The following is a 25,965-nucleotide window of genomic DNA, read 5'->3' as shown; positions in this document are numbered from 1 at the left end:
GGGCCGCACGCAATGGCTGTGACTGTGGGCTGTCCCCTGGGGGCTGGCTGCCCACATCTCCTCATCTCCCCTCGGGATCGGAGCTCACGCACTGCGGGGCTTGCCCACCGCCTCGCTCAGGGGCCCCTCTCCAGCCCCCCTGGCACCAGCCAGCTCAGTGTGCTCGCCCGCTGTCGCTGCAGCCCAGACCCTGCCCATGGCCGGCATCGAGCGGCCCGCTGTCCAGACCAACTGAGTGCGGGAAGGGCAGTCAGTTTGGGGTCCTCAGCAGCTCTGCGGGAAAGCACACAGCCAGGTCCCTGAGAGGCCACAGGGTCTCGTGAGGGGAGTGCCTGGGTCACCCTCCCTCCAAGTAGCAGTGAGGCCCCACCGCAAGGCCAGGCACGTGTGTCACACACTTGACAGCTCCTGGAGAACGGGGCTGAGGGCATGACCTAGGGGCAGCAAGGAGCTTGCAGGTGCCAAGAGGGAGGAGCAGGAGGAGGGGGAAGGCGGCACAGGGGCTGGGGGGTGGGGACAGCGTGAGGGCCTGTCTCTCCAGGGACCCAGCACCTCTGGGGAGAGGGTGGAGCGGAAGCGTTCTCAGCGGCGTGAAGACACTCACAGGGTTTCTGGGCACCGATCGGTGAGAAGGGCTGCCCTGGGCAGGTGGGAAGGGATGGCACGGAGCCCCTGCTCCTCAGGCCTCCTCCCCTCCAGGCACCCAGGGCGCGCGCAGCCCCTGGTCCCACAAGGCCTGCGCTCGGGCGCTGGGGAGGGAGCGCACGCATGCCCAAAGCCTGGCATCCCCGAGTGGCAGGGACTCGGCGGAGGGAGGGCAGCCCGCGGGGTCTCCGGTGCAGGGCGCAGGGCGGAGGCCTGCGCCGCCCCAGCCCGGACTCCGGTGATTCACATCAAAGAGTGAGCACCTTTGTTCCTGCCGGCGTGCGTGCGCGCGGGGCCCTGCTGCTCCGAGGCCGGTGCGCTAATTACAGCTCTGCCTGCGCCCGCCCCGCGTGTCTTTGAAGTGGGTGCCGCCGCGCCGCCGGCTCGCACCCGCTAATTGCAGCTTCCCTCCGGGCCCGCTGCCGGTTGCTAAGTTTCCCTGGGTCTTTTCAGCAGGTTGTATGGGAAATTACAATGCAGCTCCCAGTAGAAGGTAAAACCTATGCTTTTATCGGGTTTAGATTAATGTGGGTTAATCTGTAAAGAATTTTAAGAACATGCTTTGCCTGGAGGTGGGAACCGGTGCCCTGGGCGAGCTGCAAATGACAGGCTTGGTGAAGGGGAGGGAGCAGGGTCTGTCAGGTGGCCCAGAGCAGAGGTGCCCAGCGCCCTCCGCCTGCCTCTGGAGCTCGCCCGAAGCAGACAGCCCTCGCCGCTTGGCCCCCTTGGCACCCACTTTCCTTGTATAACTAGTTAATAAAACTAACTTGAGGGGCACCCGGGTGGCTCAGTCGGTGAAGCATCTGCCTCAGCGCAGTTATGATCTCGGGGTTCTGGGATGGAGCCCCAAGTCCGGCTCCCTGCTCAGTGGGGAGTCTGCTTCTCCCTCCCTCTCTGTCCCTCCCCCTGCTTGCATGTGCTCTCTCTCTCAAATAAATAAATGAAATCTAAAAAAAAAAAAAAACCCAGCTAACTTGAGTGATGACGAAAATGTGGGTTTGATATTGGAAACAAGCCCAAAGTCACTTAGTGGGGGGAGGCAGGGAAACGTTTGGTTCCCCAGGAGGAAGCACAACGGTGGGGACTTCGGAGCCGGCTCCTCCAGCCGTCCAAGTGCTTCTAGAAGTAACCACCTGGCTCACGACAGAGGGTTTGGTGTTCCTAAAGTTACACTCAGCATGCCTGCCTCTCAGCGAGCTCCTGCTCTGGGACGGAGGCCCCCTTCAGCCCCGTTTGCTCTCCAAACACCCCCGTGAGGCCCACCGTAGCAAAGCTGGCGGAGCCCAGCGCCTTCCGAGGGGAACTCCCAGGGCCCTCCTTGAACCGCAAATACGACAGCCTTCTGAGCCCTTGGACAGGGCTCGTCTGGGTGGAGCCCAGGCTCAGGAGTGCTCAGAAGCTGTGGGATGTTATTACAGGGCGGAATCCTGTAGCAAATAGTAAATAAGTGCCTAAGGCGTGTCCCAGGATCCTGGAAGCAGATCCTACCACCTGAATCCACGGGAAGGGCCCACAGCGAGGCTCCTGAGAACAGTGGTTTCCACTTAAAGTTTAAGAGAAACTTCCCCCACAAAGTGACATTACCTGGAACCCTAGTTTATAAGAATAGCAAACGCAGAAGCCCTGTTTGCAGACAGGTCAGCGTCCAGAGCCTCACTTTCCCAGCTCCTTCCTGCCCCTCCTCCTCCTCTTCTTCCTTCTCCCCTCTCAACTTCCTGCCCCCCCCCCCCAGGGTGTGCCTGGAAGGTGATTTAGGAAGCACTGCCCCTACTTGAGTGGTCCGACTCCTCCAGGGACACGGAGCCGTGTTTATACGGACTGAGGCTGGGAGAGTCTAAGGACTTGCGTCCCGGGGCTGGAGGCCATCCAGTCCACAGTCTGACATCCGCAGAGTGGGCTGCGGGTGGAGACCCAGGGGGAGCCGATGTTGCAGATCCAGTCTGAAGACAGACTTCGGGCAGAATTCCTTCCATGAAGGGCCCTTTCTCATAAGGACTTAAGCGGACGGGGCAAGGCCCACGCGTGTTGCGGCAGCGGACAGCCAGGCGCGCTCAGAGCGCCGTGGTTTAAGTGGTAGTCTCATGGAAGAACAGGCCTCCAGGGCAGCACCCACACGCTCTCGCCTTGTGGCCCAGCCAAGTTGACATGGAGTTAACCTCACACTGGCACATTTCAGAGCGGCGTTCAGTCCCCAAATGAAGGCACTTTCTCCTGGGGTGTTTCCGGCGGGCTCTGAGCAGGCAGGCCCGAGCCCCGGCTGACGGGCGCCCGTCCTGCGGTGTGGACGCGGCTGGGGTCCCGCGGGGCGGTTAGGTCAGTGGTCGAGAGGCATCTGGGGGTCGAGGCAGACGAGGGCTGGAGCTGGTGGGCGTTCATCGGCAGCCTCTCCCATGCGCTGCTATTTCAGGACTCGCTCAGAAGTCTCCTCTCGGGGCCACTTTCCCCAGCTCCCCAGAGGGAGGCGCTCCTGCAGGCCCTCCTGGTACTTCCCGTGTAGGGGCAGGTGTGGCGGTGGCCAGCGTGTGAAAGCAGACACAGGTGGCATGGATGTCGGGCGCTGCAGGCGCAGGCCACGAGCTGCCCCGGGAGCCGTGGGCAGGCGCGGAAGGAGCCTGGACGCCTGGGCTTCTGTCCCTGCTGCCGGGGGGGGGGGGGGGGGGGCGGGGGTCAGTTGTGGTGGGGGAGGGGCAGCCGGACGGGTTTCTGGTACCTGTGCCTGTGTCCTCAGCAGCCTCTGTGGGCTCGAAGCAAAGGAACATCACTCAGGGCTTCAGAAGTCTTGTGTCAAGAATCCCGAAGGGCTGCAGTTTGGCTGCCCTGCCCGCTAACAGCTCACCTGCCCCAGTTCTGTGGGTTCTGACCTGAGACCCCCCAGGCCAGAGGCAGAGGACCCTTCATCCCTCACAGCAGGGGCGGTGGGCAGGGGCTGCGTTTCTGCCCCGATTTCCACGGGGGACACAGCACGTGCGGTGGCCTGCAGTGCAGGGAGGAGCCTGTGCTAAGGGAACCGGGTATTTTATCGAAGGCAGAGCACTCGTTTCTGGGGGCGCCATCACGAACTCAACAAGCCGCAGTTCATGCAGTTCATCGTGTCCTGGTCTGAGGCCTGAAGCCCCATCTCAGTGTGTTGCCAGAGCTGCTTCCCCTGGGGCCCCGTGGGGGACTCTGCCCTAGGCTCTCCCCCTGCTGTGTCTGCAGGCCTCTCCGGGGTCCCGTGGCCGGCTTCCCCGGGGTTCCCCAGCTTGTACACGCACCACCCAGTCTCTGCCCGCCTCTCCATCTGGAGTCCGTTCCGCCAGTGCGTGTGCACACGTTCAGATTTCCCCTTGCTACGAGGATCGTCCTCTTGGAACAGGGGCCTCTCCTGCTTCGGTGTGACTCATCTGAACGAACAACATCTGCAAGGAGCCGATCACCACATAAGGCCACGTCCTGGGTCTGGGGCTCAGGACTTCAACACGTGAGTTAGGGGGTCACAGTTTGGTCCATAGCAGGCCACGAGCACGACTGCCTCCTGCTCCCGAGAGACAGGACGTCTGACTTCCAGGGCCGTTCCCTATACACACATCCTTCGCAAGATCGCTCGGGACGAAGGGCCTGCGACACCCGAGGCTCAAAGGACAAGCCAGGCCGCTAGAGACCCAGGGAGACGTGTCCGCCGCCGAGCGTTCAGTGTTGCTGGCGAATCTGTGAACCCTGTCGACCCCGCAGAAACCGCTCTCGTTTAGCCACAGGCAGTGTCCTCGGAAGCACCAGGGGGCAGCCGCTAGCGTGATGAGGTTGTGTGCATTTATCGGAAGGCCGCGGTGTCCGGAGTGTGGGTGAACGAGAGAGATGGCACCAGGTCCCCCGTGTCGCGTGCTCGCGGTCCAGGACTGTGCTGAGAGCCTCACGCGTGCGCCCCCCATGAATGCCGCCGGCAGCCCGCTGAGACACAGGCGACGGATCCCCGTCTGGCCCCTGAGGAACCAGAGGCGCCGAGAGGGCCAGGTGCTCGGGTCCTGCGTGCAGGGTCTGCACAGCTAATACCCCGCGGAGTCGGGACTCCCAGCCTCCTACCGCACCCGCACCGTCTGTGCCCAGGCCAAGACGTGCGGCACAACGTGGCTTTGCCGAGCCGTGTGTTTACATACAGACTCCTGGAAAGATCTAGAAATGACTGTGAGTAAGGTACAGTTATAGACCCTTTTTCCTCTTTTTTGCTTGAGTATATTTTTATACACTGAGAATGTTGCACGAATACTGTTTTAGGGGTAAGGAGCTGTGCTCCGTGTGAAACTTCCCCTAAGGACGAGGAGGAGACTCTGGCGTGGGCCCCACCCCATAAGCATCTTTAACTCCAGGGCAGAACGGGGACCGACCACCCCGCCAGCTCTGCCGTTCCTCCTGCACAGCTGAAGGACGTGGAGAGGGCTCAGGCTTCCCCACAACCCACGTCTCCCAAGCCCGGCAGTCTCTCTGCCTGGCTGCTCCGGAGGCTGCCATGGGACTCCTGGTCAGTCACCGTCCCTGGCCGGCCAGCCCAGCCAGCGAGCTGCGCACCCCTCCATCCTCTCCGCTGACCCCTCTGCCTGTTTCCTGTGGCATCCGCGAGGCTCACGCTTTGTCCGCCCCATCTCTTGGCGCCAGGTTTTCTTCAGGGAAATCAATTTCTGCAACTTGAGCTTGTCACCCGGATGAGAAGAAGCACCAGCCCAGTGAGGCAGAGGGGCTTGTTTTGTCAACACATTCCACAAACTTCTAGAAAGGTAAGAGCTTGTGGAAGAGAGGAGCGTTAGATGCCAAGCAGGGAAAGTAGGCTGAGGGCATGTAGCGCTCGCAGACACGTATGTACCCAGCGGGATAGCGTCAGCTGTCTGACGTGGCAACGGCGGACTGTCAGGGCAGAGCGGAGAGCGCAGGAGCCCACGCCCCACGGCAGGACCGGCCGCCGTGTTGCTAATGTCGCTCAAACCACTGAATAGAGGGAAAAGGTACTCGTATACCTAAAAAATGTACAACAAAATGTTCAGGAAAAAATAAAATCTAAGGCCTTGGTGAAACACGGTGTTAGTAAGAGAACAAAGCGTGGGTATCCAAAAGGCCAGTGGATTACACGACTTGCACGGCAAACCTAAAGAGAAAAGTGAAGAATGCCACAACATGCAGCATTAGATGCAAGAAAAAATATAACTGCAGAGACGGAAGACATTGATTTTAAGAGAATGTTATGTTAACTCTTTGGCAATAAATTTGAGAATCTGGAGGAAGTGGGTGATTTCCCAGTAAGATATAGGTCATCAGGGGCGCCCGGCCGGCTCAATGGGTGGAGCGTGTGACTCTTGATCTCGGGGTGGTGGGTTCGAGCCCCACGTTGGGGGCAGGGTTTATACTCATCAATATTATTCTACGAAGGAACAGGAAAACATACTAAACAGACAAAAGAAATGGAAGTCTGTTTGGAACATTTGCCATCGCAAGAGTCCCATCTGGAGTTTAAATATGGTCACCGTATTAGCTAACCAACCTTGTTGGATTGATGACATTTTTCTCAGGTATGACGATGCTATTGTAGAAATGTTGGAACGTGTCCTTTTTTAAGGAAACACATGCAGAAATATCTAGAGTGCAGGTCACGTTAGCAATTTATGTCCAGATGGCTCAGCAGACAAAATGTTCACGCAGGCACGTGAGGACACGCGAGAGAAGCAGCAGGACACGTCGTCACCCGTGGGCGCGTCAAGGCAAGCAAATGTTTGGTCACGTTTTCTGAAGAATTGAAAAGTTTTTAAAAATGTTGCAAGAAGAAGGCTCAAACATTTTCACAAATGGCGCTCAGTTTGTCTGTGGAAAGCGAGTTCTTACACTAGTTAGAGTCTTCTGGAGCGTGGAAAAGCACGGAGAGCCCTTGAGTTGGTTTTATAAAGCAAGCGTAACCTTCACATCACCCTGTGATCAAGACAGTAAGTTCACGAACTGATTACACCTTCCTGAACGCCAGGATACAGGGTGGAGCCCAGAGAAGCGTAGTCTGGGCGCCCAGAGTTTCCAGCCTGGGGAGAAAGACGCATGTCCTTCAAAGAATCACCTGGACGGTGATCAAAGGGGCCCCGCAGGGGAGGTGGAGGAGGACCGCTGAGAGCCCCTAACAAGGAGGCTTTTCCCAGAGGGGTTAATCAGGCCAAGGAGAGACCAGGGTGTCCAGAGAGGGCCCGACCTGGGAACAGCCCCGGTAGGAGGAAGCACATCTGGGATGTCTGCGGGGGGGCCGTGTGTGTCTGGGGGGTGACACTGCAGCTGGATGTGGGGCAGGTTTGAAGCCCAGGGCCCTGTAGGCCATGCCCCGAACACTGTCTTCATTTGGGAAGCAGTGGGAAGCCAGAAGGGAGACCAGTCTGGCCAGGTTTGGGTTCTGCAGAGATCACGCACATCCAGAGGAGGTCCAGAGGGGTACGTGCGGGAGACAGTTGAGCAGTGACAGTGTGGAATGAAAATGGCCGGACCAGGAAGGTGACGGGGCGTAGAGGGCAGAGGTGTTTGGGGTAAACTCAGAGGGACTTCCTGAGGGAGGTGTCAGGGATGAGTTCTGGGCTTCTGGCCTGGAACACTGGGTGGTAGGGCCTTTCCTGGATGGGGAACGTTGGACGGTGCCTTTGCGACACCCAGAGGGTGTCAGATGAACAGCCTGTGCTCAACCCAGAGGTCGGGCTGTGACACACATTTTTCAGCCTTCCACATCCGGAGGGGCTGCTTGGAGAGAGAGCGAGGAGAAGAATGTGAGCAGGAGAGCAGCGTTCTAAACGAAATGTTGGTTGGAGTCCCAGAAGGTATTACAAGGAAAACGCACCACGACCCCGTGCTTTATGCCAGGAGCGAAAGGAAGTCTCAGCATTAGGGGAGAGAGCCCCGTAATGAAGTCCACTGACAAGTTAGAACACATGAAGTCATATCAATTGATGTGCAAAAGCATTTGAGGGATACAAACCTAGCGATCCGAAGGGGCCCCTGCACCCCAATGTTCACAGCAGCAACGTCCACAGCAGCCAAACTGCGGAAAGAGCCCAGCTGTCCATCCGCAGCTGGATGGATAAAGAAGATGTGGTCCATATACACAACGGAATATTACGCGGCCAACAGAAAATGCAATCTTGACATTTGCAATGACGTGGATGGAACTAGAGGGTGTCACACTAAGTGAAATAGGTCAGTCAGAGAAAGACAAATACCGTACGATTTCACTCCTATGTGAAATTTAAGAAACAAAACAGAGGATCATAGGGGAAGGCAGGGAAAAATAAAACAAGAAGAAATCAGAGAGGGAGACAAACCATAAGAGACTCTTAAATATACGAAACAAACTGAGGAGGGGAGGTGAGTGGGGAGATGGGGTAACTGGGGGACGGGCATTAAGGAGGGCACTTGATGTCATGAGCGCTGGGTGTTACATGAGACCGATGAATCACTGAGCTCTATGTCTGAAACTAATAATACACTGTATGTTAATTAATTGAATTTAAATAAATAATTTAAAAAACATTTGGGAAAATGCCGTGGTCATTCCTACTCTAAGTAAAAGAGAAGAAAACAAATTGGTACGCATCTTAAAACAGAAGAGCCAATATTATTCTTCTTGGCAGACAGAACTTATCTAGAAAAACAGGAGATTCTAGAATCACTTCGTAAGCATAAGGTTGCTAGATACAAGATATTTGTACTAAAATGAACTGGTTTTCTTTAAACTACCAATAACTAATTACAGGTGGAAATAGGGGGATTATGTTCATAATGATAAAATTATAAATAGATTTATAGGACATTTACAGGAATAATTTTACAGAAAATGTGCTGGAGCTCTGTCATCAAAACTATACAAAAATTCTGATGACCTTAATTCAGGGTTGGAATAAATGGAGAGATATCCATGTGTCTGAGTGGGAAGACTTCATATCATGAAAATGTCCATTATTCTGAAATTAATCTATAAACTCATTGTCATTCCAATAGGTATTCCTATAATATTTTTGCTTGTTTGATTTTGGTTTTGGAGGTAGAAATGAGAACCAATAATTTTTAGCGTTCACATGAAAGAGAAAATATGAAAGAGAAAAAGAGAAGCACCAAGATGTTTTTGAAGCGAGAGAGCTAGTGTGTGCGCCCTTGATCTGTAGGTATGAGCACTTACTGTAAACACTCACAAATAGTGAGTTGGCAAAGGACATAGACAGAGATTAGTAGAGCAGAGATTGATGGGATCGTTCCAAGTATGTGTAGAGACCTGATCCATCATAAATGTGACATTTCAAGGTGGTGGGGAAAGGAGAGGCATTTGATAAACAGTGCGTGCATAACAGCTTTCTGGAGACGGAGCTCGAGTCGGTGCATTCCAAATACCCAAGATCACACCCCAGATGGGACAGGGAGCCAGAGACATACAGCAGAACAGCAGGGACATCCAGAAGTTGTATTTCGAGACCAAGAAGTCTTAAGGAATATGTTGCTGACTAAATAAAAATTTTAAATACTTGGCAAAAGACAAAAACATCAGAAAAATTGTTTAAACTAAAGAATCAAAAAAGCAGTGATGGGGGAATATCTGCAGCCACCCTTTAGCAGACGGGATTACTAGCACTACCGTCCAAGGGGCTCATCACACGACGAGAAAAACAAACGTTTGTTCTTCAGTCCCCAGCCCCCGTACTAAGTCACTTCTAGAACGGATTCTAGCCTGCGCTCCTGCAGACGGTGGCCAGGGGCCGACTGGGCAAGGCTGGGCGCTAGGTGGGGGCCAGCTTGCCAGGCACCTGTCTGGACTCTGTCCCACGCCAGGCGCTCTTTCGTCCCCAGAATGTCATATTATGGTATCTATTCCGGAGGGATTTTCATGTCTTTTTTGAGAGCCACTGAAGTTCAGTAACCTCCCTGAGCGAAGGCTTGGTCTGATAGACACCCAGACTGGTGATTGGCTGACCTCAACGTCTTATTTCTCTAACCTGGAGTTGCTGTTTCCAGTTTCCCCTTCGCTCCTGCCTTCTCCTCATCTTCCCGGACGGAGAAAGCGTCATTCCTGGTTGGGCTGTGCTGACCGGCCCGCTGGGGAGAGGCGGGCGGGTCCGCTCCAGCCACAGGGCGATGCTTTGTTGCCAGGTAAGGAGGCCCGCGCTGTGCGTGCCGGTGGAACAACCGGTGTCCCCAGCAGAGCGGATGAGGCCCTCCCCTGTCACCACAGCGGACGAGGGGGGCGACGGTCTGCATCTAAGTTAAGGAGACGTTCCTGCGGGGATAGGTCTCTGTTCTGAGCGGACCCAGGCGCACGTCGGGCGCTCCCCCTGCATTCCAGGCGGGTTGGGCCCCTGTCTCGCTGACGATCGATGGGGACCTACCCAGCCTGTGTCCCCCCCACCACCCAAGTGGGGTGCTGGCGGGTTGTAAGCAACCACAGAGCAGCCCTGGTCTGTGGGGTGGTGGCGGGGACCTGCTCTGTTCTTACACCCGCTGGTCTCTGCAGGGTCTGCGTCAATGTGACTTCTGGGGCCAGTGGAGGGATTTCCAGGGCCAGGGAGCTTGGAGGAAAGGGCTTCCTTTCTTGCTGTGCAGGCCGCGGAGGGGAGGGGGCGGGGAGGGACCGGGGCTCCTGAGTGCGTGTCCCCTCCCCCTCCTCACCAGCACGCCCTTGCAGGGGTGCGGCTTTATGCAAATTACATCCGGCACCTAACGTTGGGGCTCTTCCCTCATCAGGCACTTCCTACAGATGTGGAAATGAAAATTGGGAGCATTTAAGTGGCTTATGTGGGGTGACACGGGAACCCATCTGGAGAAGGAAGCTGAGCTTTTTTTCTGCGTTCGGGCACGTATTTTTCTAGTTGTGAGCAGCAGGATTTCCACTAATGAGCCCTCGTTTGTCAGCGAGAGCGTTGCCGGTATTACTGATTGAGCGTAACAGAAGGAAACTTCCCTGGAAATGTTCAAGGTAGCGTCATCATGATTCCTCAGGCCCGGCTGTTAAAACATGATGCACGATCATTTACCAGCCAGCTAAAAGGTCAGCAGGGGGCGTGGGGTCAGAGGTCAATGGTCAGGTGGAGAGGTCAGCAGGAGTCCCAGGGATGCTTCCTGGGTCTGTGTCCTGTGGGAAGTCCCCTGCCCTCCTGACCCGTGACCGTCCAGGGCCACTGAGACCCACAAAGTTCTCGCCAACGGGGAAGGAAACGAGGGAGACTCTGTCGTTCGGTTCAGACAGCTGTCCTTTCTCCGAAGGTGAGGCATCTGTCACTTCTGGGGGGCTGCGTTCCTCCACCATCCCGTGACCCGGTGGGCATCAGGAAGGCTCTGTCCTTGCACCGGGCTGGCGGGGGTCCTGGAGCCGGCGGGGTCTCCAGGTGCTGTACGTGCAGAGTCACATGCAGCGCGAGCCTTCCCGGGTTTCCCTGAGGACCTCAGTTAAGCGGGACCGTATGACTAGGACGGAAGGCGTGTGTTAATAGCTGTTGGAGATGTCTGTCTGTCTGTCTAGAGACAGAAACGGAGAGAGAGAGTCCAGTCACAAGCAGTTTCATGCTGAGCCTTGGCATTCTGTCTCCGTCCTCTCTGTCTCTGCATCTCTTTGTCTCTCTCACCCCCCCCACCCCCAGTCCCTCCAACAAGCCCAAGCCCAGGGTCTGCCTCCGGCACAAACACCTGCGGGTGAGCCCCGGACCTGGGGGCGAGCTTGGTGTCTGCGGCCACAGCACTGTCCTTCGGCAGGACGTCCCTGCAGGGCCCATGAAAGGGGTCCTGCCGAGCTGGGGAAGCCACCCGTGTGGGGCTGGGGTGTGCGTGCCCTGGAGAGCGGTCAGCAGGCCCGGTGTTTTAAAAAAGAACAAATCACACTTGAGAGCCGTCCTGCCTGGGGCAGCATTTCGTGTCCACTGCGTTTTGGGAGGTCAGAGCCGAGAAGAAATGAAGCTCCCGCTGTGTGCTTGGCACTCCCCTCCCCCGGGCGGTCCTCCCCAGTCTTCTCATTAGCTGTTCCCGGGGAGGACTGGCTTCCCTCCGGAGGGGAATTCCTGAAACCCAACAGTTGACAAACCCACACACCCTGGGGAGGGCCGGGCACCAGATAAAAGCCCTCCTCGCAGCCCGGCCCCTCCTGGGGACGTCCGCTGTCAGCCGAGCCGGCAGAGGCTCTGCGCCCTGGCCCCCTGCCCCAGCGGGTGGCTGTCCTAAGGCAGGCAGCCTGGGATCCGCACCCGAGGAAAACAGGTTCTCAGAGTTTTTCTGGTTTGCTCCCAGCTCTCCACTGGACCATCTATTTCTGTCTTTCCTTTGGGAAAAGCGTGCTTTGCCCATGAGTAATCGCAGTGGTGCTGGGATGCTGTCACCTGTCACCTGCCCAGCAGGACCCAAACCCGTGTGGGGATGAGCTAGGCTGCAGCCCCGAGCTGCCTCCCCCACCCCAGCAGAACCCGGAAAGGCTTTGCTGTCCCCCCACCGGCCGCCTCTGTCCCTGTCACAGGACTCCAGCATGTGGCCATCACAGTGACTGTCCCCCAGGGGGGCCCCTCGCGGCCACCCCTGAAAGGGCTGGCCCAGGTGTCTGAGGAGCAGCTGCCTCCCTGTGGGCCGAGGGCAGGGCCCCTGGATGGAGCTCGGGACCCGGACCCCTCATGTCTGTCCTGCTGACGCTGTGTGTGGCGCTCTCGGCCCTGGTGACCCCAGGCCGAGGCACCCGGCGATGGGAGCCCTGCACAGGTAAGGGGGTACAGAGCTGGGAGCCGGGAGGGGTGCCACTGCACGGTCAGCCCCTGTCCCTGGGTGCCTTGGTTGGCCTGGGAGGCACCAGCAGTCTGCCCGGCAGACAGGGAGAGGCCGATGGCAGAGGCAGAGATGAAGGGGACGGGGAAGGCCACCACAGTGGAAATGCTAACGGGGTGGGGACCCGGTTCAGATCGAGAAGCAGCCACCATCCGAAGGCTTCACAAGTATTTACCTGTGTAGCGCCCTGGGGAAGGGCCATGCACCTGTTTCAGGAATGAGCGGGCCCCAGGCACAGAGAAGCCCAGGTCTGCACTTAGCAAAGCGCAGGGCCGCCCCCAGGCTGGCTGTGCCGTCCCACAGCCCCAAACTCCCACGCCAACCCGGGAGAGCGCCTCGGCTGGCTCCTCCGAGGGGAGGTTCTTCTGCTCCCGCCGTGTTTAGAAAGGCCCTGTTGACTGGCTAATGATGGTGACATCACCGTATCTTTCTGGAGTTTCTACCAACAGATTCTATTTGTCAACCCTAACATTAAGAACAAAGCAACAGGAAAAGGAGGCCTGTGGCTGGAGACCACTGAGGGCCTGCGGCCTCATCAGGAGGTCGTGGGACGACCTGCCTGTGGCTCCAGTTTTATTTGCAGCAATTACTCGTCCTGGGTCCCCTCTCTGTTACAGCTCTTTGCTCTGATGGCCCTTGGTCCCCAACGACACGACCAGGACATGAGTAATGATGACCTGTTTGGAATGCTTGGCTGGGTGTCCAGGGCAGGTGGGAGGCGAGCAGGCCCCAGGGTGCTGGAGCAGCCGCAGTGGGCAGGGGGGGGCACGGACCGAAGCCCTCCCCCCCCACTCTGGGCTCCTGCCCTGCGGTGACTGCCGTGAGACTCGTGATTTGCAAACAATACAGGAGCCGAGTCGCCCTGTGGCCAAGTGAAGTCCCCTGGCTTCAGGGGATGGAAGGCTGCCCCCTCCCCAGCAGAGAGCACCGCGTGGGTACGGGTGGGTGCATGGGTACGGGTGGGTACGGTCCAGCCAGCCCCAGGAGGACCCCCAGGCAGCGCCGAGCCCAGCTGCTGTCCTGAGCACGCGCAGTCTGCGTGGCGGGGGTGAGTCACTGGCATGTACCTTCACGCTCCCTTCAGGCCTGGGAGCAGAATCAGCCTGCACAGTACTCATGAAGGTTATTTATAAAGCCCGCCCCCTCTGCCCTTAGGCCATTGCAGAGAGTTAAAAGATGACCCACTTATAAACACCAGGGACTCGGGAGGAGAGATGAAAGTCGGGTAAATAATATCGGGCTGCGTTTGGGGTTCTTCCAACACACTTGTGCATGAAGTCAGGACTTCAAATGGTTAAAAAAATCACTTTGATTCCATTTGGTTTTGAAAGGCCCCCGAGTTTCCAGGGGTGGGAGTGGATCTCGCTGGCCTTGGGGCCTCCCACATGGTGTGTGCTGCTGTGCGTGCGTGAAGCTCGGGCGCCCTGGCCACCGCCGGCTGGGTTCTGGGCAGCTGTGGTGGGAAGCAGACAGCGGGAGCTGTGTGCTGGACGGCCGGGGGTCTGGGCGGGAGAGCTGGCAGCGCTTGCTGGGAACTGTGGCCAGGGTCCTGCGGGTGCTCAGGCCGGGGAGCAGCTCACCAGTGCCCTTCTGGGGGGCACACCACTCGCAGACACCCCATACAGGTGGGGGTTTAGCGATAGGGTTCGACGTGTGCCCAGAGTGTGGGGCAGACCCTCTGCTGAGAGGTGGGGCCTGGGGACTGGCCTTTCGGTGCAGGTGCATCTGAGGATGGGTCCAGTCTCCGAGAGTCAGGGCCAAGCCAGACGGATGACCCGGCCAGCGGTCAGCATGAGCGAAGCTGCTAGGGGGCAGGTGGGAGGTGCAGGCCTGGGAAGCCAGTCTCGGGGTGGAAGGGAGTCTGGAGCAGGGCGGCTGGGGGTTCAGGGCATGTGCAGGGTGTTGGGATGGGCTCCCTGGGGGATGAGACTGGCAGGCAGGGTTCTGGGGTCAGATGCCTTCTATAAGCTGTTGGCCTCTGTGCCCCCAGGAGGCTGCCTCAGTCTTCTGACCTGGGACCCCTAGGCCGCTCCACCGAGCTGGCCCAAGTGCTTCGGGACAGAACGCTTGAGATGTGGGTCCCTCAGATCCTTCCCAGCTCCCGTAGGACATCCATGGTTCCGGGCTGCATGGTGTGTGGTGCCAGGAAAGTGGCTGGGCTGCCCTGGGGGACACACCTGGGTGGGCTGAGTTCCGGACGTGGGCTCTCAATCAGGGGCAGCCGCAGCGGTGGGTGGGGAGGGGGTGACGCTGGGGAGAGTGTCATCCATCCCACACCCTGCTTGTCTGCAGGGGGACAGGAGGCCAGGGCGGTGGGAGTCTATGGGAGCCATAATGGATACAGCTGGACCCCCCCCCCCCCCAGGCTGGGGTCACCGGCAGGCTCCAAGGCTGGGGTGGGGGCTGGGACGGGGTAGGAGCCACAGCTCTGAGTGGCTGCAGGTCAGGGTCACCATGTCTTGCTTTGGTTCGAGCTGCGCCTGGTGCCCCTGGGAGTATCCTTCCTCCGGAACACTGAGGGTGGGCTCCTGCGGGCCTCGGCCTTGGTGACACTCAGAACCCAGTCTCAGAGCACCCCTCACTGACCCCTTCTTGCCTCCCTCATTCGCTCGGTCTCCAGGCAGGGACGGTGCGGTGCCCACCATCCCCAGCGGTGGGGCCTGACCCTCGCTCAGACCACAGCCCCGCCAGCCCAGAGAGGCCCCGGCAGCTGTCACCTCCCCCAGCGCGGGAGGGGCCCAGGGGGATCCCAGAGGGCGGGGAGCAGGAGTGGGTGGGATGGTCAGACCTCCGGGTCTGGGTGCCTGCGGGGAGCCCTTCCTCCCTGGAGGAAGAACCCACACCAGGACGGGAACAGATCCGCATTTTAAAAGCTACCTGGCCTGCGGAAGCCATGGGGGAGGGGTCCAGTGGGCAGCATCCGGCCTTGTTCGCATTTGGGGGGCAGGAAGCCCTCCCCCCACCGCCGGGGCTGCTCTCGGAAGCCACCAGCCCGTCCCCAGGCTTCTTTAACGGCAGCTCGCACGAGGTGGTGCTTTGCAGCCCGAGTCCTGGGGAGCCCCGGCCCCCCGCGAGGCCGTTCCTGGAGACGCGGCGTGGGCACGACGCCCCCTGCTGGCGGCTCCGGGAGCAGGCGTGAGCCTCGCCCGCGTGCGCGGAGGGAGACTGTCTGCGGCCGGCGGCCCTTTGTCCGCGCGCTCCGGGCGGCCGGGGTCCCACTCGGAGCCGGGAGCCCACGGTTCTCGGGATGCGGGGGCCTCCGGGCGGACCCTGAGCAGCCAGAGCCCGGGTCCCATCGAAGCTGCGCCCCCCTGGCTGCGCGCTGGGCCGCGGGCGCGGGGGGCGCCCAGGCCGGGAGCTGTTATGGGGGGGGGGGCAGGCTGTGTCTACACTGGCCGTGCTGAGGCTCTTTATTTAGTCTGTATGTGCTGGTTCGGTGACCTCTGCAGGAGCCCCCAGCCCACCCCTCACCTTCGTCCCCCCACACTCGTCTCAGAGACAAGCACCCCTCTCTTCCCCAACCTGGGCGTCCCCACTGCCCCCTGGGGGGCCTGGCTCTGTCACCCTGACGCTCACTTTCCTTTTTAAAAATTCTCACCCATTAGGCCAGGGCGCTTTTTTTGTTTGCACAAAAATTAGGAAACAAAGAATATTGATTTTTATACTGGAACCTCATACACTGTATGCAGATTCTCTGGCCTGATCTTTAAGGGCAAATCGTGTATTCACAGGTCGCCTTTTCCAGTGACATCCGCAAGCCCCCTCCCGCCCCCCGACCCGCAAGCTTCTAGTCCGGACTTGGTCTCCAGCTGCCCACCCCCTTCCCTCCGGCCGGCCGGCGCAAAGCCGCAGAACCCGTGGCGCTCAGTTCCCCGGCGCCCGCCCCGCCCCGCCCCCTTTAACCATGCCTCATCTCCCCCTGTCCTTCTAAGTGGATTCTGAGCTCCTGGCTTAGGGGGCGGGAGGGAGCCCACTTCTCTCTCGCATCCTGAGTCTGGGGGAGCGATGGGGGGACCTGGTCCTTGGATATTACCCTCTGCCTCCTAACCCCGCGGATCTGCCCGCAGGAGCGAGCGGCTCTGCGACCCCCCCTGCCCGACCCCGCTGATGCCCCACTTGCTCGGAAAGCGGACGGAGGGATTCGGAGGTGGAAACCGGTACCCTGCGGTGCCTCTGGGTCCTGGAGGGAGGGGGCGGGGCGGGAGGGGCCAGGTGGACTCAGACCCCAGGGGGCGCGGGAGGAGCGGGCGGGGGCAGGCGGGGTGAGCACCCGCGAGTGTGTGCAGGTGTGCGCTCGTGTGCGCCCGCGAGTGTGTGCGTACATGCGCGCGTGTGCGCCGGCGGGTGCGTGAGCGTCTATGAGCGTGCGCCTACGCGCGCCGCCGCGAGAACCCGGGGCGACCCTCGCCTCCGGTAACATTTGTCTCACCGGTGTGGAGGCCCCGCGGGGCCTCCGCGCATCCAGGTGCTCGGACATCCCTCTGAGCCGCACCTGGAGCAGGGCTGCGGCTCAGGGGTCTGAGGGAGTCTGGCCAGGGTGCCATGTTGGGGGCCCTGCCTGTCGCATGTCTGGGGGTCGCCCCAGGGAAAGGGCACCAGTGTTGGTGACAGACTGCCGCTGATGTCCCCGCGGAGCTGGAGGCACTGCCGTTCAGGCGCTCGGCTCTGGGGGCTCCTTTCTGGTTAAAGCGGGGTGTTCTTGGCCAGGTGTGTGCTTTCCCTGAGTGCGCAGCGGGCTCCCTGCAGCTTGGTGGGGGGAATTCAGGGCCCTGAATTTTTCCTCACTCTGACACAGACCTGGCTACCCAGTGAGGGATGCGGACGTGATGCGGGTTTCCACACCGGCAGCACGGGGCTGGTCCCCAAGGAAGCCCCCAGCATCCTGCACCCCATTACAGATGTGTATCCCGCTCCCATAGGCATGAGAACCCACTCCCCCCTTTATTGGTGCCTTCGTGGGAAAGCCTGCACCTTACTGCGTCATCTGCTTTACAAGTATTTTGGTAACTGTGTTTTGACACAGTTATCTACCCTTGAAATCTGGAGCCGTTGTATTTGACACATTTCAATACACGTTTCTGACAAGGGGCCTGTGGGTTTCACCAGCAGGCCAGAGAGGGTAAGGCACACGGCTGGGCCTTCCCCAGGGCACTGGTGTTTGGGGGCCAGCAGGGGCTGCTGAAGGCGCAGAGGAGCTCTTGGTGGGCAGATCCTGGGGGGTTCTGGCCCCCGTAACAGCAGGGAGAATTGATTGTTCACACGCTCTCTTCCATAGCAGGGTCCCACGAGGGGAGGGGGCAGGGGCCCCAGAGAAGCAGGGACAGGACTCCCACCTGCCTGGGCAGCTCCAGAATGTGGGAGGGGGGCTGTAGGGCGAGTGTGTCTGCACCCACTTACACCATCTGATTCTAACTATGGGAAGGCTTACTCTAAGGGGGGCATTCACAGTCGACCACCTCCTTTTGGGGCATGGCTTGCGGGATTTCATGGCCTCCTGGGAAGAGGGCGGTAACAGGGTAAGATCTAGAGCTGGAGGGAACACTGGGGAGAATGGAGGCAGGGGGCCGTAGGTTAGGAAGTGACTCCATCTAGGAGTGGGGTCTGGGTACGGGAAGCTCCAGGAAACGTGGGGGCCCCATCCAGACTGGCCTCAAGGGAGAACCCCCCAAGGGCAGCAGGCCTGGGCCTCAGACGCCAGTGTGGACCTTCGAAGTCGCTTACCCTCTGTCTTCCTCTTGACCTCTGCCAATCCGGGCTGGGCCTGGGGCCAGGGCCAGGGTGCATCCCTGACCTGTGCCGGCAGAGACGGACAGGATCAGGACATTGGAATAAAACCCTGAAGTTCAAGGGGTAGATGGAGGGATACACTGAGGAGGCTGGTGGTCAGCAGAAATGCTCCGCCTCCCTGGCCCAGCCTCCTCCTAGCCCAGAAGCAAACCTGAGCCCTGCTTCCTGGTGCTAGACTGACCAAGGGCCTGGGGCAGTGGGGCCCTCTTGCCAAGGGGCCTGCTGTCCAGGTGGCTGTGGGCCACCCGAGTCCTGAACACTCAGCAGGGCCACCCCAGAGCTGCCTGGAGGGACAGATGGGGACCACCAGGGTGGGAGTCAGCTCAGTGCCGTTGGAAATGCTCCCAAGACAGGGCTTGTCAGCAAGATTGCTGAAACCAGGGTTATGTTAGCCTGGAGGATCGGAAAACATAAACCAAAGTCAGGCTGCAAGAGAGGACCAATACAGGCAAGGCTGCAAGATTGATGGATTGATTTTAGGGGGGAGGGGCAGAGGGAGACAGAGAGAGAGTGAGCGAGCAGGGGCAGAGGCAGAGGGAGAGAGGATCCCAAGCAGACTCCTTGCTGAGTCCAGAGCCCAATGTGGGGCTTCATCTCACGACCCTGAGACCACGACCTGAGCTGAAATCAAGTCAGATGCTTAACTGACTGAGCCACCCAGGCGTCCTGCAACTTTATTCATTTAGCTCCAGACGGTGTTTGCGGAGGAGCAAACAGCTTCCAGGAGGGGCAGAGACCAGGCAGGAGGCCGCCGTGCCTGTCCATAGCGGGAGAGGGCTGTCTCGGGTTCACCTGGCCGTGATGTGGAGGCTGCAGACGGGCTCAACCCTGGTTATTAGGGCCCCAAGATGGTGAATGTTCATGCTGACACGAGCACCAGAGCTTGTGCTGGGTTAAATCCTGAAGGAGGCAGGGGGAGAGTGGGGAGGGGCTGCCCCATAGTGCCCAGCTGGCCTCGGGGGGCGGGGGACATGCCCGGTCAGCAGCAGGACTTCTGGGCCGAGGCGGGGATGCAGCAGGCCTGGCGGGAGCACACGGGGCGGCAGAGCAGGGACACGCAGGAGGCCCGGCGGCAGCAGCTGGGCTGGCAGGAGGAGGTGGGGGCACAGCAGGAGGAGGCGGGCACGCAGCAGGCGGGTCTGCACACGGGGCGGCAGAGCAGGGACACGCAGGAGGAGGGTCTGCAGCAGGACGAGGAGCAGGGGCTGGGCTGGCAGAAGGAGGGGGCAGAGCAGGGGGAGGCCCCTGAGCAGACAGGGGTGCAGCAGACAGGGGTGCAGCAGACGGGCTTGCCGCAGACAGGGGTGCAGCAGACGGGCTTGCCGCAGACAGGGGTGCAGCAGACGGGCTTGCAGCACACAGGGGTGCAGCACACGGGCTTGCAGCAGTCTTCCTGGCAGGGGGAGGAGCTGCCACAGGAGGGCTGGCAGGAGCTGGTGCAGGCTGATTGGCAGGGGCTGGACACGCAGCTCGCAGGGGTGCAGATGAAGGTCAGGCAGGAGCTGGGGGTGCAGCAGGGGGGCTGGCAGCATGAGGAGGATGAGCAGGGGGAGGTCTCGCAACAGACAGGGGTGCAGCAGACGGGCTTGCAGCAGACAGACACACAGCTGTCTTCCTGGCAGGGGGAGGAGCTGCAGCAGGAGGGCTGGCAGCTAGACTGCTGGCAGCATGAGGGGGAGGTCTTGCAGCAGACAGGGGTGCAGCAGACGGGCTTGCAGCAGACGGGGGTGCAGCACACAGGCTTGCAGCAGACAGACACACAGCAGTCTTCCTGGCAGGGGGAGGAGCTGCAGCAGGAGGGCTGGCAGGAGCTGGTGCAGGCTGATTGGCAGGGGCTGGACACACAGCTCGCAGGGGTGCAGAGGAGGGTCAGGCAGGAGCTGGGGGCGCAGCAGGTGGGGGCGCAGCAGGGGGGCTCGCAGCAGCTCTCTGGGCAGTCGTCCACCTGCCAGGGGGAGTCGGGGCAGGAGTCACAGGAGCCGGGCAGGCAGACGCGGCTGCCGTAGCTCAGGTCGCTGGAGCAGACGGACAGGGTGGACGTGGCCATGGTGGGGTGGGGTGGCTGCGCTGGAGGAGGTGTGAGTGTGTGTATGTGTGTGTGAGTGTGTGTGTGTGTGTGTGTGTGGTGCTCGGGCTCACTTTTATAGCCCTCCTCTGTGTTGTGTGTTTTCCCAGCAGAGGCTCAGGACACCTCCCCTTCCTTGTTGGTGTTTGGAGCTAGTTTCCAGGGACCCCTCATTAGGGCTGGTTTATTTTCCCCGAAGATGCGGCCCAGCTCGTAAAAGTCTGCCTGTGTTGGGTCCTGACGGAGGCTGCTGAGTGGGCGTGGGAGTACCAGGCGGTGTGGAGCCGGGGCAGGGGGATGCAGTGTGGGTGGGTGGGCTCTCAGCCACTGGTCACTCGTCTTGGGGATGTGGTGACTTGGATTCTGGCCTCAGGAATCGCTCCTGATGTGGGTGCCCGGCTCTGGGGCATGTGATCCCCATGCTCATGCATTTGTCACCAAGTCCATGGAGACCAAGGGGGGCTGGAGATACCTGGGAGGCTCTGCCCATGGTTGGGGCCGGCTGTCCCTGCCTCGGACCCCTGCCCGGGTGGAAGGGTGTGGCCCGGGGATGAGCTGGCTTTGTGCGGTGCAGTTACATGTGTGGGCAATGGCAGGGGTGGGCCCGTGCCGGCCGGGCCGCCACCACCATGCTCGGGCGTGTCTCCTTTCTAACCTGTGGGCTCTCAGCGCCCCTGTGGCTCTGGCCACAAGGTCGGCGTGGTGGGGCTAGGCGAGCAGCTGCCCCACGACTCCCACAGTTGGGCTCGGGCTCCAGCTTCCCCCCTGTGGCTGTCTTACTGGGCATCTTGCTGCATTTCCTTCTGCCTCCTGTCCCACCTCCTTCCCTCTGCCACTCAGACTGCCCACACCATTGACCTGGGGCCGAGCCTGGAGTCCTGTCCGTGAGCCCTGGGGACCCCCCTGTGGGACAGTCAGTGTCCAGGAACAGCCACTTAAAGGTTCTTTTTACCAGGCACGGGGATGGGGGGTGGGTTGGGGGCGGGCTGGGGTCTCTACTGGAGCGGGGGAGGGGAAGGATGGACAGGTAACCGGCGGCAGGTGCCTGTGGGGGCTCAGGGTGTCAGCGGGGCCAGCACGCAGGGGTTCTGCGATGTCTCAGTCGCCGTGGAGAGGTCTGGCGTGGCTGGGACGCTAGGCAGACTCTCGGAGGCGGGACACACACGAGTGCGTTAGAGCACCGTCTGCCAGGGTTTGGGGTAGCTGGACCTGACTCCTTAGAAGGCTGAGGGTTTATTTTATTTTTATTATGATTATTATTGTGTGTTGTCTCAGGGACACGTTTAAGCAGAATACGTAGAAATTGTGGAAGCTGTGTTTATCACAGATTGGATCAAGTTCACCTACATTTGCTTCCCGTGGTGGCTGTAACAGGTTCCTGATGCTTTAAAATGACAAAATGTTAGTGTCCCACAGCTCTGGAGGCCGGAGCTCTGCAAACAGCCGTGGGGAGCTGAGCCTGGGGTGTGGGCAGGGCCGCAGCCCCAAGGGAGGTCCTGGAGGAGGTCCCTCCTGCCCCTACCAGCTCGGTGGCTCCGGCCTCGCAGGCGCGGTGTCAGCCTCCTCCTCTGGATGAAAACGAAGAGCCTCTCTGGTGTGAGGACACCTGTGCCGGTGTCTAGGGCCCACCTGGTGGGCTGGGGACCATCTGCCCGCGGTGGGATTCTGAACGGAGGCAGCAGTCTGCAGTCACCCCCACAAGACCTTTTTCCACGCTCGGTCACATCCACAGATTTGGGATTCTGGTGCGGCTGTGTTTGGGGCTGTTGTGTGGCCCCCACCGCAGTCCTGCCGCGTGCCTGCCACTGCTGCGGCTTAAACCGCATCAGCAGGACCCTCCGCGGGGCTCTGTCCCCTCGCTGGCAAGACGGGATCCCAGGGTGCCCGTGCCATAGGGTCATGTCCAGATTATGTGATTGAAACACGGCAGGTGCGGGGAGCTCACTGAAAGCTTCCTGAAGGTGGGCCACTCTCGTGGGTGTTTTATCGGCCACAGGGCAATGTCGCATGTCATGATGCAACCCCAGGACCCACGAAGCTAGAAAAGCCGTGATGCGTTTCGCTAGAAAGTTCGCAGCTGCCTTCTGGCGTGTGGGTTTAGCCAGACTGTGCGCAGCAGGGCCCGAGGCTTCAGGTCCCCGAGGGCCGTCACTGTCCAGCCCTGCAGTGAGCTTCAAAGCATGGATTTCTGGGACGTGGGGCAGGTTCTGGGGAACCGGAGGGCCTTGTCCGGCCCTCGCTGTGGCTTCTTCCAACAGGAAACCATTGACAGGCCCTGGCTCTCGAGCTGCTTCTGCTAGAGGGGCGCCCCGGGAGGTCCGTACTGTCCCCTCAGGCTGAGACCTCAGGGCGAGGGCAGGGCTGCCCAAGGACAGGCAGACATTCTGCCCTTCGTGGCCTCCGGTGCCGGTGGCCCCCCTCCCCGCCCCAGCCATCGCGGTGATGGTGCGCGACCCCAGAACCCCCTCAGAGCTCTCTGCTTCCCATCATCTTTCTGCAAGATTGGCATCTTCTACTGGACAAAGCGTACATGTTCTTCCCAGAATTCATTCTGCAGAAGAACACCCACGTGTCACTGGGAGTCCTCAAAGCAGGGGGCCTGTCCTGTCCCAGCCTGGCCTGTTGGCAGCTCCGGGGTCTGAGAGACCACTGTCGCCTGAACTGGGGAACTGGCGGGGGAGAGGCAGGGAAGACCTGAAGGCCTCCGCCTGGAAGAGCCGCAGCTGGGTGCTGGGGAGGGGCAGGGGCGTCAGCCGGCCCAGCAGACGTGCGTGCCCCGGGAGCCCGGTGGGACGGGCTAGTTCAGCTCACGGGAGCCTCGGCTCAGCTTCTGCGGGGGTCACATTTGGAGGTGCGTGTGTGGCCTGGAGCCCAGGAGAGGCCCCTGGCTGGACGTGTCAGGAGAGAGAGCCAAGGTCTCAACACCATAGCAAGGTGGGGATGCGAAGGTCAGGGTGAAGGGCCCCAGAAAAGTCAGAGAAGTGAGGGGCAGGAGAGAGCTGTGTTCTGGAGCCCAGGGCCCGGCTCTGCAGGGACAGGTGCACAGGAGAGGAGACGGGGTGAGACTAACATTCGCACCGGGGCCTTTGGTGACTGGGCGGGCTAGGTCAGGGGCTGGGGTATGGGAGGGTGGGGGGAAGGGTGTCTGGGTGGAAAGCAGGAGGCCCCGCTCTGAAGGGGACACAGGCAGTGCTGGGTCGGGACAGGCGGGTGGTGCCTGAGTTCTAACCGTCACTTAAGGGCCGTGTGCATATGGTCTGTGCATGTAGCTCCCGAGATGGCGGGGTTTAGGAGCTAGAGAAGGAAGGAGGGGCAGGAGGGCTCGGGTGGCCAAGACGGGGACTTGCTAGGGCCCCACATCCTCCCGTCCTCCCTGCTTAGGGTATGCTGAACCCTGCGTCCCGCTGGGCTCCCTGCAGGGAGGAGAGATGCCCAGGGTCACTTGCCCGGGACTGGCTGCCGCTGAGTCCCTGAGGACCTACCCGTCAGGGCCGGCTTCTGGGACAGGGGCTGCCCATGTCATGGCCATGGCCATGGTTGCCATGCCTGGGACAGGAGCCCCGTGCCAGGCCAGTGAGGGTTGGGGCCCAGAGGGAGCACTGGTGTGGCTGAGGATGGGCAGGGCAGCAAGGGCAGCGGGCGGCTGTCCCCGCCCCAACCTCAAGCGGGACTGGCTGGCAATTCAACTAGAAATGGCCCAAAGAGAGCCACATGCCATCAGGATTAAATTCAAGCCAGGTTTATTAGGTTGATCAAGCAGCTTCTGAGGTGGTGAGACCAGTGAGGCCTGCATTGTGGACACGTTCTCCAGGCATGACCTCCGGGACCCTGGGAGCAGTGTGGCAGTGGGTGTGGGAGGGGTCATCCTGAGTTTGATGGGACCCCCCCCTTCCTGGCCTGAGAGGAGGGGTGCTGTCCACATGTCACAGAGGTTCCTGAGAGACAGACCCTAAAGCAGTTGGGAGGCTGGCAGGGGGAGAGCTGGGGCTGCCCCATAGTGCCCAGCTGGCCTCAGGGGGCGGGGGACGTGCTCGGTCAGCAGCAGGACTTCTGGGCCGAGGCGGGGATGCAGCAGGCCTGGCGGGAGCACACGGGGCGGCAGAGCAGGGACACGCAGGAGGCCCGGCGGCAGCTGCTGGGCTGGCAGGAGGAGGTGGGGGCACAGCAGGAGGAGGCGGGCACGCAGCAGGCGGGTCTGCACACGGGGCGGCAGAGCAGGGACACGCAGGAGGAGGGTCTGCAGCAGGACGAGGAGCAGGGGCTGGGCTGGCAGCAGGAGGGGGCAGAGCAGGGGGAGGCCCCCGAGCAGACAGGGGTGCAGCAGACGGGCTTGCAGCACACAGGGGTGCAGCACACGGGCTTGCAGCAGTCTTCCTGGCAGGGGGAGGAGCTGCAGCAGGAGGGCTGGCAGGAGCTGGTGCAGGCTGATTGGCAGGGGCTGGACACACAGCTTGCAGGGGTGCAGAGGAGGGTCAGGCAGGAGCTGAGGGCGCAGCAGGGGGGCTGGCAGCATGAGGAGGATGAGCAGGGGGAGGTCTTGCAGCAGACAGGGGTGTAGCACACAGGCTTGCAGCAGATAGGGGTGCAGCAGACGGGCTTGCAGCAGACAGGGGTGCAGCAGACGGGCTTGCAGCAGACAGACACACAGCAGTCTTCCTGGCAGGGGGAGGAGCTGCAGCAGGAGGGCTGGCAGGAGCTGGTGCAGGCTGATTGGCAGGGGCTGGACACACAGCTCGCAGGGGTGCAGAGGAGGGTCAAGCAGGAGGCTGGGGTGCAGGAGCTGGGGGCACAGCAGGTGGGGGCGCAGCAGGGGGGCTCGCAGCAGCTCTCTGGGCAGTCGTCCACTTGCCAGGAGGAGTCGGGGCAGGAGTCACAGGAGCCGGGCAGGCAGACGCGGCTGCCGTAGCTCAGGTCGCTGGAGCAGACGGACAGGGTGGACGCGGCCATGGTGGGGGTGGGGTGGCGGGGCTGGAGGAGGTGTGAGTGTGAGTGTGAGTGTGTGTGTGTGTGAGGTGCTCGGGGTGTTTGGGCTTATATACACCTCGGGGCTGTGTGCTGTCCATCATGAGGCCCTGAAAATCCTGTTTCCTGGTTGTGGGAGCAGGTCCCTGAGGATTCGGGTCACGGGCCCTCAGCAGGTACCTCAGCTCACTCATGACTCCGGGGGGTCCATGGCTCTTGATACCCCCACCCGTGCTCCCAGCATCTGTCTGGGGTTCCTCAACACTCAGTGGGATCATAGCCATATTTTGTTCTTTTGTTTTTTTCATATCCTCTTTATTTGGGGATGTAATTCTGTCCTGAGTCCACAAAGCAGTGAGTGGCTGGGAGCGTGTTTATTTTTAGCGTGTTAGCAAACACTAATGTGTAATCAATCTTCGATGCCAGAAAGTATTCTGAGCAGGTCTGTACATGTCAACTCAGCCTTGTGAAGCTTTACCAATGGGGAAACTGAGGCACAAGGAAGCACTCGCACCAAAGCCCACACAAGTGAGCAGAAGAGCTCGGATTAGAACCCGCGGCCTGTGTTCTCAGCCGGACTCTGGTGCCCCCAAAAGCAGAGAGCAGTCTGGCTTCTGGGAGCGGGGTCACTTAGCGCTGACGGTGTAGGAGTCTGGACAAGTGCGCGGTGGTGTCCGGCAGCCGGAACCACCTGAAAGGAGCTTCTGCTGTGAAAGCCCCTTAGTTATGGCAGGAGT

General features: G+C 60.3%; 2 protein-coding genes across 4 annotated transcripts; both read right to left on the bottom strand.

The window, feature by feature from the left end:
* Positions 1-18,864: 18,864 nt before the first annotated feature.
* Positions 18,865-20,248, bottom strand: LOC113255585 (keratin-associated protein 10-12-like). 3 transcript variants are annotated; one of them, XM_048215016.2, is made up of 3 exons: positions 19,717-20,248; positions 19,547-19,644; positions 18,865-19,489 (listed from the first exon to the last, which is right to left on the bottom strand). In XM_048215016.2, the coding sequence occupies exons 1-3, from the start codon at positions 20,246-20,248 to the stop codon at positions 19,181-19,183; spliced, it is 939 nt and encodes a 312-aa protein (XP_048070973.1). In that variant the 3' UTR covers positions 18,865-19,180. The 3 variants fall into 3 exon arrangements, with proteins under 3 accessions (XP_048070973.1, XP_048070974.1, XP_026355017.2); XM_048215017.2 differs by lacking the exon at positions 19,547-19,644 and having other exon boundaries at positions 18,865-19,521; positions 19,696-20,248; XM_026499232.3 differs by lacking the exon at positions 19,547-19,644 and having other exon boundaries at positions 19,799-20,248.
* Positions 20,249-24,301: 4,053 nt separating this feature from the next.
* On the bottom strand, positions 24,302-25,213 carry LOC113256755 (keratin-associated protein 10-7-like). Its single transcript, XM_048215088.2, has 2 exons — positions 25,047-25,213; positions 24,302-24,902 (listed from the first exon to the last, which is right to left on the bottom strand). The coding sequence occupies exons 1-2, from the start codon at positions 25,211-25,213 to the stop codon at positions 24,302-24,304; spliced, it is 768 nt and encodes a 255-aa protein (XP_048071045.1).
* Between the last annotated feature and the right edge of the window lie 752 nt (positions 25,214-25,965).

This window comes from Ursus arctos, unplaced genomic scaffold (genome assembly GCF_023065955.2).
Source record: "Ursus arctos isolate Adak ecotype North America unplaced genomic scaffold, UrsArc2.0 scaffold_4, whole genome shotgun sequence".
In the NCBI taxonomy this organism is placed as follows: Eukaryota; Metazoa; Chordata; class Mammalia; order Carnivora; family Ursidae; genus Ursus; species Ursus arctos.
This window is presented reverse-complemented; position numbering and strand designations above follow the sequence as displayed.

Coding starts and splice junctions, on each gene's coding strand:
- LOC113255585 (XM_048215016.2), bottom strand. CDS start 20,248: ATGGCCACGTCCACCCTGTCCGTCTGCTCCAGCGACCTGAGCTACGGC. Junction 19,645..19,716: donor CTCATGCTGCCAGCCCCCCT/GCTGCACCCCCA, acceptor CCTGCCAATCAG/CCTGCACCAGCTCCTGCCAG. Junction 19,490..19,546: donor CCCCTGTGTGCTGCAAGCCC/GTCTGCTGCACC, acceptor GTCTGCGGCAAG/CCCGTCTGCTGCACCCCTGT.
- LOC113256755 (XM_048215088.2), bottom strand. CDS start 25,213: ATGGCCGCGTCCACCCTGTCCGTCTGCTCCAGCGACCTGAGCTACGGC. Junction 24,903..25,046: donor CCCACCTGCTGTGCCCCCAG/CTCCTGCACCCC, acceptor CTGTGTGTCTGT/CTGCTGCAAGCCCGTCTGCT.